This window comes from Diachasma alloeum, unplaced genomic scaffold (genome assembly GCF_001412515.2).
Source record: "Diachasma alloeum isolate Michigan unplaced genomic scaffold, Dall2.0 Dall_scaffold_00906, whole genome shotgun sequence".
Taxonomy (NCBI): Eukaryota; Metazoa; Arthropoda; class Insecta; order Hymenoptera; family Braconidae; genus Diachasma; species Diachasma alloeum.
Genome location: NW_021681024.1, coordinates 54,691 through 70,906, shown reverse-complemented (window position 1 = coordinate 70,906; position 16,216 = coordinate 54,691). Strand labels below are relative to the sequence as shown.

At 40.2% G+C, this 16,216-nt stretch overlaps 2 protein-coding genes across 3 annotated transcripts in view; one reads left to right on the top strand and one right to left on the bottom strand.

Annotated features, from left to right (window-relative positions):
* The window catches only part of LOC107045271 (E3 ubiquitin-protein ligase MYCBP2), a 56,834-nt gene that overhangs the window by 7,451 nt on the left and 33,167 nt on the right, over nt 1–16,216 (bottom strand). For both annotated transcript variants that reach the window (XM_015267474.1, XM_015267475.1), the window contains exons 7-9: nt 2,145–2,367; nt 368–1,815; nt 97–287 (exon numbers count right to left, since the gene is read on the bottom strand). In XM_015267474.1, coding sequence (XP_015122960.1) covers nt 97–287; nt 368–1,815; nt 2,145–2,367 — 1,862 coding nt within the window. The remainder of the gene's footprint in view (nt 1–96; nt 288–367; nt 1,816–2,144; nt 2,368–16,216) is intronic.
* Nucleotides 3,018–10,059, top strand: LOC107045272. Its single transcript, XM_015267476.1, has 4 exons — nt 3,018–3,485; nt 7,016–7,435; nt 7,572–7,864; nt 7,949–10,059. Exons 1-4 carry the CDS (start codon nt 3,294–3,296, stop codon nt 9,738–9,740), a joined length of 2,697 nt encoding a protein of 898 aa, XP_015122962.1. The 5' UTR covers nt 3,018–3,293; the 3' UTR covers nt 9,741–10,059.

The following is a 16,216-nucleotide window of genomic DNA, read 5'->3' as shown; positions in this document are numbered from 1 at the left end:
AGAGAGAGCGACATTCTCATTTATTTGAAGCAAAGAAGCTTCGATCAGAGTCTCAATGAAGTGTAAATAATCTATCGAGGATGGGATAATACATACCAGGTATAGGAACTGGACTGGACGATCTGCTCAGGAACCTGGGAGATCCACCTTGGGGATTTTTTGGTGAAGAACTCCTCGAGGTCTTGCGCGGTGTCTCCGGTGGTGTTGCACCGTTTCCATTCGCTCTACTCTCACCCATTGCTTTCACCAACTCTTTTACTGAGACCCCAACAAATTCCGAAAAATCCCTGTGCAATAGATACCTATCGTTATCAACAAAGTCCTCACGTCAGGTTTTTTAAATTAAATTTTCAATTGTCATTTTTACCTGCCAGGGGAATTTTTTTTCTCTTTATCATCTCCCCTCAACCATTTTTGTAAAACACTGAATTTACTACCCCCGTCTCGGTCTCTCTCCTTGACATTTTTCTCTTTGTAATGGGCCTTTATAAATTTTGAAGACACTTCGTTCTTCTCAGCTCCGCATTTGTCGCTGGCCGGTGACCCCTGAAGGCTCGACGATCCAAAAACAAATGGATTTGTCTCTTGCCCCCCAGTTCCAGACCCAAAATTTTGGCAAGTAAAGTTGAACCCTTCATTACTCCCGGATGGAGTGGAGAAATCAAAGCCCTTGGTAATCGGCGAGCCCATAGTTTCCTTCGCTGCAACAGGTGGCATTCGTATTTCCGTCGCATCGAGATCAGAATCCTGCTCGACTTTCATATGAGCCACCCCATGCTTGTTGACAGCTAAGGACCAAGCTTCCCCCTCATTAAAACAATATTTCGAGGCAGATTCGTCATCTATCCTGACCCATGTGCCATCCCCGTTCATCCAGTATTCTTGAACAGTAACAGAATCTCCGAGAGTCAGCATTCCAACGGGCGGCGCCTTCAAACTCGGTCGACTTCTGATGTTATGTCCAGATGCACCAGACGTTATAACAACCATCGTGCGTTTTCCCTCTGTCAAATGATCCCCCAAGCCTGTTTTCCTCTTGTCTTCACTCATTTCCGGTCGTTTTCGCAGGACTGATTCTTTAATTACATGATCTAAAATTGATTTCGGCTCTTCCACAGGAAATAATAGAGCTTTTCCTAAGTGCTGGTTGTATCCGAGACACCAGGCCTCAGTGTCACTGCTGTTACAATATTCTTTAATCGTCGAAGAATTCAATCTCAACCAGACTCCGTCGTCATTGTGAATCTCTTCGACGAAAGTAATAGTGCCGTTGATCGGAACAATACCAATTTGTTCACTCTGTAAAGAAGGATGAGCTCTAATACGCAGACCTGCACTGTTCTTTCCAACAAACTTCCTGAGGCGATTGGGCTGATGCTGGGGTTTCTTAACGATGTTCTGAGTCGGTGGGTGCATCCCCTGGGGCGGTTCCTTAACCTCCACTTTGTAATTATCCTCCACATTGTATCCATCGATGGTGATCATCAGAGAGTACCAACCGACAGAGGCTGGTGTCCATGTTGCACTGTAACTACCGTCTCCATTGGGCCTCACCAGCATACTCTCACTAGATCGTTTCACCGCTGGTGATGTGAATCGCAGTTCCTCGAAGGAATAATTCTGATAGGCTTTCATTATTGTTATTGCATAGAAACACATTTTGTTGTTTACTGTTACTTCGTACGGTACATCCAGGCTGGGCTGAGGGTGTCCACCGAAGGTCATCGGATCTGGTTGAGATACTCGGCGAATTTTACGGCCCTGATCTGCCTCTGATATGTCATTCTTATCAGTCGGCACTGCCTTTACTTCAATCTGAAAAATTACAGTTAACTTGAAAATTCCATTATTACAAATAGGAGAAGATTTCAGATTTTGTTTTTTTCTAATCTTAAAAAAGCTTGTTACATTGTTGATCAAATGATGAGAAAAATTCAGAGAGACATCTTCAAGATTGACGGATTAGATAAATTGTAAATCATTTATTTTTAAGAGACGGGGAAGGGCATAGTCATTCCCGTTTCATTCACGAGTTGAGCGAAAACGCCGATAAATATCAACGATGAAGAGTGAAATATACCAGGCAGGGGTCGATTTTCCCCCATAGTTTCTACGTGCACTCCAGATTTACTTGTTATATTTACCTTCAAACCTGAAACGTGAACAATCTCGCCGTACTGATCTCGCGTGAGAACAGTGATGATGGCAGGCCAACCACATTTCATATCCTCTCGTGCGTAGAGTGCTTCACATTTAGCAGGATCAACGTAACTGTCTGGTTGCAACCATCTCGCAAGTCGACTGCCACTTGTACCCGTCGAGCAAGATACAAAATCCCTCAGGAAAAGTCTTTCATTCGAGTGGCAACTGAAAAGAACAGAATGACTTAAAGAGCGATGTAATTCTACAACTCGTTATTTTTATTTCGAATGAGAGATACTTTTTGCTGGGGCAGAAAAAAAACAATCAGGGCAGAGTTCAGAAACCCAATACGTCCGAGGGTATTTTTCTTACGCAGTTCATATAATTGAAACTGCAGTACTGTGATTATGAAATTGTTTCTAGAAATGTCACGACATAGGCGAGTAAATTCAAGGAATTAGAATGGAAAAAATTGTCAACTGTCATCTACTCTAATAGAGGATTTTTCATGCTGATGATAATTCTCACGCGATGCTAAAATTCCAGAGCGGATGTCATTAAATATTGCGCAGTGATTTTTATCGATTGTGATTGAAGTTGGCCAAGGTCATTGAAGGCACAGCTTTCAACATGTGTTCTTCAGGCATAGTTGTTGAATTGGACGTGGTTGCTGGAAGGCGAGGCGTTAGCTAGCTTCTCCTTAGTATCCTGAAGCCTCTCTCGTGCGTTTATATCTTTTATCTTTTTACAGTGTCAGCTGAGGGGGGGAAAAGGGGATACAGACGAACATTCTCGGCTGGCGTTTCAAAGAGTGGAGGTGGGGGACAGACCTGATCGTATGCTACACTCACAGACAGTTCGAAAGCGACCTCCGCCATGATCGTAACAGTGTCCCTTCAGTGAGCAGGCAGCCCCCCTCCCTCTCCCTTCTGTCTTCGTGAAATACATTTCTCTTTTCGGTTATTTTCCATTCTTCCAATGTCCATGTTCAAAGGCGAAAAAGCACAGTGATTTGATTTTTACTAAAAAGAAAAAGTGTCTTCATTCATTTTTTTTGAAATGAAAAGAACAACTCAAAGTCTGAGTTATGCGGAGCAATCTGTAAATTTATAGTAGTAATACCTCGGCAACAAGACGGAAAAATCGAAAAAATGAAGAAAATAAAAATAATGGTAAACAGTGTTTTGTTGCAAGTGCTGCTGTTGTGTCTTCTTATTTTCGAGTTTCCTTGTAATGTTAATGGAGTATCGGAGCCAACGGGGATATGCTCCATGTCAGGATGTAACTGTAGCATCGTTGTGCATCATTGGATTACCGTCAAGTGTATCTTCTCGGAGTATGAGGTAAACGAGGCACTAGCTATCTCCATTTATTCTTTTTTCCTCCAATGGATACATAGATATGCCATAGATATAGTCCAGGCATTAGTTGAAAAATGGTAATCTTACAGCCTGAAAAACGGGTTTGAAGAGATGATTTTCAGGGGGTCACTGCCCTGATAGACAAATACACGTGTCAAAACAATAAGAACGATATCTATCTATCCGCTATGAGAATTGAATCGTTGAATTTATTGAAACCGAGTCGGTGCCTGGAATATTTACCCTAGCGGACATGGATGTATTTATGTATGAAGCGGGTGGACAGAATAGCATTTAGTCATTTTGGAGTCGTTGGGTAGCCCGGAATTCCGTATATGCATTAACAGCTCGTTACACTTACTGATTTTCCCCGCTCTGGTGGACATTAATTATCCCATGAGAACTAATTTTTGGACGTGTTACCACACATTTATTGTTCACTTGTTTATGCAGCATGAGCATCAACAAGGGTTGAAAACATTGGAGAAAATCCTAGGGCCGACAAAGGTCGAATTGAATGACCAATAGAGGGAATAAAAAATACTTCCTAATCGAATCAGATTCACAGTGTAGTCAGACACTTATCCTCGTGTTTTTTTAATTCCACACTGTGAGAGACACCCAGACCCTCACTCAGTTAGTTTCATGTTCTTTAATATAGCTTCATGTGACTGCTAAAAATAATCAGCCAAGAATTTGACAAGTAATTGAATCCTATTTGTTTTTATTGATGTATTCTCAATGGGGGTACTAAAAATATTGTTCCCATGCACTCAAATAAACCGAACTTCCGTTTAACGACGACTTCCGGCCCAACGGGGCCCCGTCACTAGACCATGAGATGAATGGGAAAACGCATTGTCGAGTATTCACGATTTTTTAAAATGTTTATTATTCATAAAGCTCTCTTCTAAATACTCCGCAGTTGTAATAATGTTTAGTTAATTCAGTGAAAAAGTTATTGTGAGAAAAGAAATGATGCTTCAAATATAAATCTAATCCTCATCATGAATCTTTCTACAATGGTCATGGGAGATTATGAATCCATCGAGTTTCCATGCGGGCGAGACGTAATAACTCACCACCCTTCATACAAAAATTTTCGTCTTTCAAATTTATTAATGGCCACATCATTGAGATGATTACTCAATATGTGTTTGTTGAAATAAATATCAAAAACGTTTGCCGTGTAATGTGTCTCAGTGAGAGAAAAAATCATTTAGTCTTTGCGACGCTACGTAAAACGGAAAATGTTACAACAGTGGATTGACTATTAACAATGGTCATTTGCACACGGTAAACGAGATCACAGAGATCACCTTCGATATGGACGTGCATCCACTCGATTCAACCTCTCTAAAACCACGCACCTGGAGATACGAAACCGACACATAACTCGGTGCAAATTAGCCACGCTTACTCATGGCCAATTGTTTGCTTGAAAATTTTATCTCCGTTTGGTCGACGATTTTAACATAATTATCGTTCCTAGCAAAAAATGTATTGTCTGTGTACTTCAATGCAATATTTTGAGGAACTCGTCAGCCTTTGTGTGTTACAACTAAAATTAATTACTCGGACTCAACTCACGTATTAACCCGTCGACTTCACTCGTCATTATATTAGACCCAATATAATTCAAAGTTCCACCCACTTCCGGTTCATAAAAAAAAAACGCCAACTTGGAATTTAATTCATTCATGAGATAAAACAAGACGTGTCTATTCGGGATTTGTGATTTATCGTTTTACCCCTGATTACAACCCAGAGGGACAAGGATTGATCTCATTTTCCGTGAATAAATGGAGAATCGACCCTTGTTTAATGGAAAAAGATCAATTTTAAGAAGAGTTATTTCGTTATCGAGAGCTCAACTCAAGCACTTGGAAGATCTGAGTCATAGCAGAGGATAAAGAATTATCTGAATGAATGTGAGTATTTCGTCAAGTCGTAAAACTGCTTCAATGACTCGACTCACAGCAATGTTAATTAATTATCTATATTCCGTTCAAACGGTCCGAATAAAAGACATAAACCTGTTTTATTATTACTTTTTGCCCCTGAGCCACGGTTTGCGACATTCGAAGCGAACCGTGAAAGAGAGAACCCTCTTCATAATAGACTGTTGTATGTTTTTGTGTTCGTATTGCGTGTAAAAAAATTCCCTCCGAAAAAGAACCTATGACACTGTCCCACGCCCTTAGAACCCTCATACTCATGCAGTGGCACTTGATACTAAACGAGATTTATCATTTTCCTCAGAAAATGTAATTAAAAGGAAAGAATTACTAGAAAAATTATGAAACGAGAATACAATGCTCTGTGTTTTTCCGACTGGACAGAAAATCAATAATCTAATTTCTCATGCAAGGAATACATCATGTAGGATTTTCCGATTTCCACTGGGGAATCAAATCCGATATTTATGCCACTGAAATCCTCTTTGTGCTTCACATTTCCAGTGCTGAAGTGCTCAAAAATAGAAGCAGTATAGTATTCCCAAGTAAACTGCAGGGCCACACTAGCTTGTATCCCCTGAGTCATGCAGTCCTTCGTCTACCACCTCTCTTGGGATTTTGGAAACACCATTTCGAAAAAAAAATGGTTCATTTAATGAAGCTGAAACTACTGAATGACTTATCACAAATCCTTTTAAATAATGTGCAAACTCATAAGCACTTCTGCTTGTATCAGCTTCGTGATTATTTATTTAGTTCAACTTGTAGTTTTTTCTAATCAATTCACACCGTAACGCCTTGAAATCGAGCAACAAATTGAGTAGAAAAATCCTCAGTGACACATTTTTACGGAGAAAAGTATTATTATTATCATGAAATGCGTATCGAGTAGCAGTACAAGGTGAAGCTGTGGGGTTTGAAAATTGACCTGAAATACATTCTGCGACTGCTGCCTGAGCGATACGTGACAAACAAAAAAAAAATGGATATTAGTATGACGTGTCCAATGGACTCGTATTACGGGTTCAACCGCAACTCCTAATGACACGATACAGTCGAATTTCCTGAACAAATATATCCCGTAATTATCTTTGAGATTTCCAAGCATGGAGAAGAACGTTTACGGGCGTTCAAAAACAAAATTGAGAACATGATTCTGAATATGTTACCAACCGGAAATAGTAGTTGTAAACTAATCAAGGGCACATGTATACGTGCAAACAATTTCTATGTCCATTTCTCTCAAGTCGAAGTTTACATGGTCTACACGTGACTTTACAAACTTGTATTTTTCCTTTGAAGAAAAACTGAATTTAATAAGCAAACGTTCTGATATTTTTCTCGTTTTAATTGCCACTGGAAGCCTGGAACTGTCATTTACATAATCACGCGTAGAACATATGATATTCCATGATGATTCATGATACCTTGGTAGTCATGTAAAGTATCTATAAATAAAAAGTGCCGACTTGAAACTATGCTCAATAATTTCCGTAAGCCAACTCCGCAAATTTCGTAAAAAAAAAAAATTGATAAGTGAGTTTTCTGTTACAGGATGTGGAGCTTCAAAAAGGGAGTATTCCGGAAGATGCATCTGAGGTATCGGTATCACGTTGCCGAGAATTGAAGATTCACTCAGGTGCATTCAGAGGAGGGGCACAGCTGAAAAGAGTGCACGTTACTGGGATCCGTAGCTTCGTAGCAAAGCAGCAGGCGTTCGAAAATATAACAGCTCCAAATCCTCTCCTGGAGATTTCTGAATGCACCAAAGTTGTCCTGGAGTCACATGCTTTTAAAAATGCTCGAGGAACTCTCTCCGTGTTAATATCAAAATGTCGACACGTGGAAATTAAACCAAATGCTTTTTCCTGGCTTTTGAGGTTTACTGTGAAGGAAGTCCCAACACTGGAATTGTCCAGCAATGCATTTAAATTCGAGGCACCACCGTATGGGCGACATGGACCAGCAACCAAGGTATTGCCATTATTTTCAGTAATTTAATTATCGAAATATATATAAATATTGTTAATCGATCGAGTTCTTTTTACAAAAGTCAGAGACGTGTGAAGAAAAATGATGCACGTTTGAAAGTAATTGACTGTTGTTGCAGATTATGTTCCAAAGCGTCAGAATCTCTGAACTTCCAAGCCTCGTCTTTCCATCGGCTGCCGCAGAAATACGAATGGATGACGTCTGGATGAGGGTCATACGAAAGGATGCATTCTGTCCCATGATGATATTAAGTATAAAAATCACTAATGCATCGATATTTGAGATCGAGCCCGGGGCATTTAGTGACCAAACGCTCATTCCCAATTTGGAATTGGTTGAGGTCAGACTGAAAACCATCAAGACTGGTGCATTCAGAGCTGCCTTCACTAATTTTAGCATTCAGTATTCAAGGTCAGTGAATGAAGAACATTTCTACGACTTGACTTATCCTGAATGTTGAGTTTGTAGAAAATTAATGAGTGATTCTAATTTCAGAATTAATGAAATTGAGGAGGGAGCTATCGATTCTTCAATAGCAACAGCCACCTTCAATAACAACGAGTTCCAAAGTCTCCGGAAGAATGCAGTGACATTAAGACAGTGGAGTAAAATAGCCATAGATGAAAATTTATTTGTGGAATTGGCAGAGGAAGCCATAGTTGCAGACGACATAGCAAAAGCAACCGCTGAGTTTCCAAATAATGATTTTTCATTCCGTGGAAATCGAATAAGCAGACCATCAGATGGTTCCCTCAGATTTGTTTCCGTCAGTGAAAGAGTGACGTATGCAAAAGTGGGCAATAATTTTTTTGAGAAAGTTTGTAGCTGTGTAATAGAAGATTGGATGCGTCAAGTATCCGGCAAAAATACATCAACATCATGGATGATGGACTCTAGTTTTTGTGTAGCTGGTGAATGGTTGAAAAAGTGTTTCAAGGCGCCCCAAGGTTACTTGGCGATGCGAAATTTCACAAATACCTTTTGCACTCCTAAAGGTGATATAACATGCAAGGAGCCCTCGGAAACGTCAAAACCAAGTGTTAGTCCACCGAGCGTTGGTCCACATGTTTACCCCCGGCTGAATAGTTATTTTGACGTGGAGATGAGTGATCCAGAACAGTTGGAACGGGAGAAGAGACTAATAATCATTGTGTGTGTTGTCGCAGTGTTGATAGTTGTTGGCGTGATTTTTGCCTGTGGTATTGTCTACATGCGGCGCCGAGGAGTCTGTCCAAAGCTCATCTCTCGATCATTGAATTTTTCAAACTCCTGGCTGTCGCCCAGCAATGGAATTACAGCAGCAACATCGGCCAGATCAATTTCCCGATTGAGTATCAATGAATATGCTGGCCTGCACCCAGAAGCCAGAACCATTGATCTGGATGAACAAACTATTATCCATGAGAATGATGTAGAGGATTTCACTTACACTGAGAATAAAGCGACGCAAACACTCCCCGAAGAACTCACAGAGGAGTATCTGAAGGAGCTCAGAGAGCGTCTCAACGATCCTGAGAATTACAGTCAAGCTAGGGATATGATCGAACATCTCTATGATTTGATCAAAGTCGAAGAGAATTGTAATAATAATAATAGTGATAGATCCCTTCCAAGGGGTGAAGAGAATGCCTATGATATTATCGCACCGAGAGTCAAACGAACACGGAATGTGAGACCTTCAGTCAATGTTGGAACCAGGGCACCATCTTTAGAGAAGCTTCTTCCACCAGACAGTATGATGAGACCAGCTATTGCAGATTACATGGAGCCAAGAGATCAACGAACATGTGATCTTCACCATTTGTATGCTGAATTGCCTGGGGATGAGACAGTTCCAAGTACTAGCAGACTCTCCCAAACAATTACCTTCAACTTGGCAGCTACTGCTGCTGCCGCTGCTGCCCGAGCTCCTCATCCCCTACCACCTGATGTTGTCAATGATCATTTGATCGATGAAAACCGCCAACACAAATACGCAAATCCCATTCGGGGGGAGGGAAATCCTTATCGAGAAACAACTGAGAGACTCGACGGTCAAGTACACAAAGAGCAACAGCGACCATTAACATTCTTGAAAACCCTGGGCGAAAGTATTTTGGGAACAAAACACAAGCGACCTGTCAATTCATTGCTCTGCGAATATACCAGCCCCAATGATCTCAGTGCACATCTTTACTCTGAACTCCGTGACTCCAAAGGAGTCGCAACGTCAACTAGAAAAATGGCTAACCGACCACTACCAAATAAACCTGACCAGGATACCCAATTCAATTCAGCTGGGACCTGAACATGTTTGATACCATATTATTATTGAAATACTGTGCCAAGTTATTTATCTGTGATAAAATATGTTGTTCTTTTTGCACAAACCGTGAAATCGTGGAGAGTGACATTTATCAGTGTAAAAGGAACCGACGTTATAATTTCATGAAATTATTTTTCACGTAATTTGTCCATACGAATTGATATATCTCAGTAAATTCTGAACAAAAGCGATTTAGCATATCTTTATCAGCGTATATGTATATATGTTTTGTTCCGTTAGATTATCAATGGAGTGGAGTTGATTGTCGAACGAATACCTGGAGTAAATACTTTTGTATAAATTCTTTCTTCATCTTCTGTTTGAAAAAAAAAAACCCATCCACTGCCTTAATCTTGAAATTTGATATTCTCTTGAAAATTCGATACATTCCTCCAATTTCTTCCTATACTTGGATGGAATAAAAACATGCATGTGTTGTCATAAAAAAAAACCAACTCAAACTTTTTATTTTGAAAACAAAAATCTCAATGCATCCCCATTTTCCATCTTTAAAAAAAAACATGGGAAACGTGGGGGAGCTTATGGGGATTTTCAAGATTTGGCTCAAATAATAAGTAAGAATATTTTTGACTGAGGGGCGTAGCCAACCCAACTATTCCCGAAAGAATGCAGGGAGAGAAAATGGAATGAACTTGTGGCGAGAGAAGGCGGTCTGTCTCGCAGCTGTCGGCTTTTTCCTCAGCGTGTACAGACGCGCCTGAACCCCATAATTTTTTTTTTTTTTTGAAAAAAGACATTCCATTCAAGTTACCTAAGGATTTCCTGGGTGTGAAGAGGCTTTTACCAGACAATTGTACAGTGGTTAGATTTGTCGTTGTGTAAATTGGCTGATCGTGAAACTCCACAAATGACAAACGACAATGGAAGATAATAAGAGAAATGCTAAACGGAAGTGGATGGGTTAACGCCCGAGATGATCGTTACCCAGGGGGAGTGTGTGTTATAAGTCCATCAGATTTCATCAGGGAGGCCAATCATCCCATCATGCGGTCCATTCCAACCAATGAATTTATCGAAACGACCGAATTGTACTTCAATGTTCCATTTGTTATGTGAACAATCGAATATTGTCGGTAATATCTTGAACATTTTCTGCTGTATTATTATATATACGAATACGATGGATTAAATCACCGAGGTTTTCTCATTCACAATTTCATATGCCATAAAGTTTTGTTCTCATATGCCGTATAAAAAGAAAAACATAGGCAGACTCCCACAGCAGGATGCACGCATTTCGCCTCGGGACGTGGAGCCCCTTATCACAGAGTGCATCAGACTTTGGAAAAAAAAATTATCTTAAATAAGGGGAATTGTATGTAGCTCCTAGGTAATGCAGCGTGAACCAAACATGAGACTGTCAACACTCTTTCCCACTGCTTTTTCCATTAAACACTCAACTTATCTGTCGAGATATTAATAGCGTAGGCAATGCAACTAATGCGACTAATTGAAAGACAAAGAGTGGCTACGGTGTGAATGATAGAAAACATTAAGCTGCCATGGAATTTTAGCAACCCAAAAGCTTTCTCGCAAAAAAAAGAGAAATGAATTTCGTAAAATAATGAATGGGCCATTTTTTTCTAATAAAACATGGAGTTGAAAAAAATTATATTATGCATTATAATAATTAGTTTCTAATATCCATAAACATTGCATTCTGAATCACTTTAGTACTGATTATAGGGTATTGATAATCTTCCTCAAAATTATCGCCGTCGGCAGAGTAGAGATTATACTCTCCAGCCACAAGTAATTTACTATTTTTCACTTTCCCATCAAGGGTCAAGCCGCACGCGGTTGCCCGCGGAATTTCTACTAACTCATACTCGCTAATTATTAATTTCTATTGTTCTCATTCCATCGGTTGTCTTAAAATGAAGGATTATTCATGAGGTGTAAGTCCGGTAATTAAAAGCTCCAGGGATAGCGATTCAGATAGAAATCACGCGTATTTATAATTCATGTACTTTAGTGTGCACACGAGGGGCAGGACCTCACTGTGTTCCTAATGAAAGATAAACATAATCAATCCACTCGCATACTAACCGAAAGACAGAATATTATATACCCCTATGGCGAACTCGGCGTAATTCGAACCGAGGCAACGTACTTGACTGGATCCCGAGTGGAGTGAGTAGCCGCCAGGCCAAACACCAAAAGCCTCTCTTTCACCGGACTAGAGGTCCCTCTCCAACTATATAAGTCCCCAGGGGCAACCTTACGCCCTGTTTTCGTTCCATTATATCATTCACATTAGCGAGCCAAACGAAAAGGGAGACTAGACATCATTCCTATCATCATCCCTCTAATTACACGCAAAGGGAATACGACCAGTCAAAACGACTGCTTCCACTGCCAAGTGAATCCCATATTGTGAAATTTACATAACTGTTGCAATTTATATTGTTTTTCAACATGTTGAATCAAAATACTACATGCATGTTGTGAATGAGCTTCCACAATTTGGGAATACAGATGAATGCGGTAAAAAGCCTCGCGCTGTGTATGTCATGTACCTGTGTAGGTACACAGATACACAGATTTGGGATAAAATGCAATGGCTGGGGGAGAGGAAAACGCGGTCGTTAAATCGCACCAACGGCAAATCCGGTCTCCGTAGCGAGGTGGCTGTATCCCCCGTTGTGAGATTAAAAGCAGAAGTAGGATGGCGGCTAGCGAAACACTACTTCATAATGCTGAGGTGGAAATCAACGCGAGGCGAAATATTTCTCTCGTCGGTACAGCGGGAATTCATTTGCGTATTCTCAATGCCTTCCGAGAGCTATAAATATCATAATACGGTGTTCAAGACTTTTTTTTCATCATTTATCGACAACGAAATTTCTACTCACTGAAGCGGATGTTGTATTAATTCAAGTTTGACAATATTAATGAGCTTTATCACGATAATTATCAATTTTTGGATACATGAAATATGGGAGAAACATATGGAGATCCTCACCTTCACCAACTCCTCATGTCTCCACGGTAAATTTGACCGTGGATGTACGGGACGTTTTCCCGTTGATTCAAGGTAATTTCTACCGTGGATATATGGGAGATCGTGGACCCTCAACTTTTATTTCTCAAATTAAATTTCGACGCCCGAGTGCAAGAGCAAATGATTCTAAGGATGATTTTTTAACCAGGGGAAACTCCTAGACCCCACTGGACAATGTTGTCACAATTTTGCTTTTCAACTCCACTGTCAGAGTTGAAAACCAGAGTTCGTAGCAGAGATGTCAGACAAGATGTGAGTGAGGATCTACCGTGAATTCACGGTAAAATTTACCGTGGAGCGTGCGAATAGACACTGCCCTCCCTTAAGTATAGGTGACTTTCAGCCAAGAGAGTTTTCAAGGAAAAATCATACAAAATCCTAGACGAGACAGAAAATGGAAGTGAGTTAGATAGAAGGAAAAGCGTTTCCTGAACGTGGCACTTTGAGCCTCCTGACACGTAGACTAGTGAAAAGAGGAGGGTGGTAAGTGACGTGAGTCAAGTGAACGAGCCGATGACATATACACGAGCTGTGGTAACTTTTCTCCGTACACTGTACCCAAATCTTCTATAACATGTCGCAGCCTGCTGCTGGAAGAAGTTTCATTATGTAGGGGGCCGAGTTGGCCACACTTGTCAAGACGTGATACCGAGTATGTTCCATACATGATCTATATCCGGTGAAAAGAATCTGCTTAAAATTTCTTCGCCAAGTCGACACGAGAAGAAAAAAAAAACACTCGACATTATAATATTGTGAAAATAGAGAACTTCGGAATGAAAAATCCCTCACAGCGTATAATCCAGCTCAACTTGCCCCGATCGATTCCAAGAATTCTCTCTCTAGTTGAGAGATAAAAAAAAAGGCAAACGAGGAGGCCACCTGAATCCTGATAACGGAATGAAAGGTGTATTTTATTGAAAATATAAAGCCGTGCATTGGGTCCTCTCAATAGAACCCTCTCCTTTCCAGCACTTCTGAATTCTAGACTCGATCACGATTGCGAGCCCACGTCAATCTCTGTTGATGGCTTTCATTCCTTCGCCCCAAGTCACACAAAACCACGATGTCATTATGAGCTTCCCTGATAAATGCCTGGTGGATTTTGAAGAGCAGAGTAAATGAGCTGAAATCATCCTATCTCAATCATCTTTGAAAACTCTTCAATTTCCAATATTCCAAGATTCCTTTTGAAACGTTACGAAACGCATAGAATTAATTTCCTCGAGGCTAGTGGAAAAATGCATGAATAAGGAGAAGAGAGAATAAAATATACCCGGTGAATAGAGCAATTCATTTCTCCTCGAAAGACGCTGATACCGGCAAAGAAAAGTGGTGGACTGGGAATAAAAAAAAATTAACTGCCTGCATGATATTTTTTCCCAACTATTCCCATGACTACATAATTTTTACCAGAAATCTGATAAATCCTCCGAATGATGTTGGAATTATAAATGAAAAGCAAATCGTGATAATTGTGATATAAAATCTCTCCCTTTGTTGCACGGGAGTCGAGTAGAACGAAAAATGAGGAAAGTTGAGAAGAAAGAGAGAATCTTAATGACTCATTGAGAATTCTCATTATCTCACTCTTGGTTAGGGTGCAGGGCTGTTTCGCCTCCAGTCTTACTCGTCTGAAGGGGCACACGAGGGTTTTTAAAAACTCTTCTTCTCCCACATAATTTCAAATTGTTTAGACAATGAATATGGACGTCCCTATCTACATTAAAGCTACCAACGTGAGGTGGATTCTCGGTCGCAGTATGAGATCCACACGCGTATACTCTTTGAAGCAATTACGTGGGGAGCAGGAGCGTGGTCCTCGTGATTTTATCCCTCCGTATTAGCTTGCATTTGTCAAGAGGGTGCATGTTATAGCTATAGGCACTTACGAAGAGAACCTGAATAAACAGCGAGACCACTCGTGAGATAATCCAATCCTCGGCGTAATACATTGGTGGGCATAGTCGTCTACTATCGCGCACTATGATGCATATCATCCTGTACACTAGGGACAGGGCAATCAAACCATTTCCATTTTTCTTTTTTTTTTTTATTATAATAAAATGTGCGCGCGCCGATCTCAAATTGAAATTTATCGTTTTCAAATATCATAAAATTTTCAGCAACGACTAATCCATACATTTCCGAATATATGTTGCTGAAAAATCGGTCAATTTGGGGAATATTCAATGAAATTGCAATTTTCCGGGTTCCTGCAAAACTGAATTCAGCCGAAAACACAAATAATCGGTTCTTCTCCCATTGAAAAAATTACGATAAACAATAAACATACGTCGCAGTTGGAGAAGACAGAGAGAATATCATTACATTTGCCATGCACGCTCGTCCCGTATTTTTCCCCGTGTGTGCGCCTACTTACCTAAATGCGTACACCCGCCCTACCCCTAAAGAATTCGCGTGGTATCTGGCGACTCGCATGTGTGCTGTGTAATAGAAGTATGAGATATATCTGTGTATATAAGATTACGATGTACCGGTGAGCAGCATCACAAGTGGCATCCTTATATTCTACATGGGATACATTTTCTCCAGGAAAGGTAGCCCGTGTTTTCCTTGTTTTCTTATTCCACAGGGGATGGGTTGGAAACTCAACTCAATGGAAACTTGTATTCCTGAATAAAGAACAAAAAGTGAGACGAGAAAAACAAAAACAAAAACAGGATGTTTGAATAAAATATGAATTCCAGTCTTATGGAAAGGACAGTGTGACACATATGAGAACATCGTTGGAGCATTAAATTATTTAGGGACAGCTTGAGTCGTTTGACAGATCTTTTGGCTGCGCCACAATTGAGCTCATCTGAGAGTTCGATAAGACGTCTAGTTCAATCCATATTTTATACTATTGAGGGAAAATTCACAATGCAAGTGCATCATGCATTGTTTACTCGAGCAGAAAATTCCCGAAAAATAGAAAATGTCAACCAAAATCGAAAGGAAATTGCATGAAAAATGAGAAGAATTGTGGGCACTATTGCTAGAGAAATATAGACACAATTTGAAGGAGAATCCTAGGTATTCCAATCGGGAAATTCCTGGGGTACATCGTATAACTGACCGTACCAACATAGGAATGCTCCGAAGATCGATCCCTCTGCTATGTATAGCTCTTCCTCCTTCGCAAACCATAATCCGTAATAAACGAGATGAAATCACAGTCGGGGGTCCCCATGAAATACGCTGGCTATCATTAACATGCAACTGAGACACTTTTCTATTACTCATTGAGAGTATACAGTCTGAATATTCACATTTACAAAAATAAAAATAAATTCAACAAAATTTAATTTCTTCGTGTTAAGCGTGCAAACTCATTATGATAATTAAAGATTACATTCTATTGAATTTTAATAACAACATTTCGACAATTTGACCGGCAACGATGTTAAATCCAACGCCAGAGAGTGTA

Excerpts from the sequence above, each read along its gene's own strand:
- LOC107045272 (XM_015267476.1), top strand. The coding sequence starts at position 3,294 with ATGAAGAAAATAAAAATAATGGTAAACAGTGTTTTGTTGCAAGTGCTG. Across the intron at positions 7,436-7,571 it reads GACATGGACCAGCAACCAAG|ATTATGTTCCAAAGCGTCAG; the intron begins GTATTGCCATTA and ends CTGTTGTTGCAG. Across the intron at positions 7,865-7,948 it reads TTTAGCATTCAGTATTCAAG|AATTAATGAAATTGAGGAGG; the intron begins GTCAGTGAATGA and ends TTCTAATTTCAG.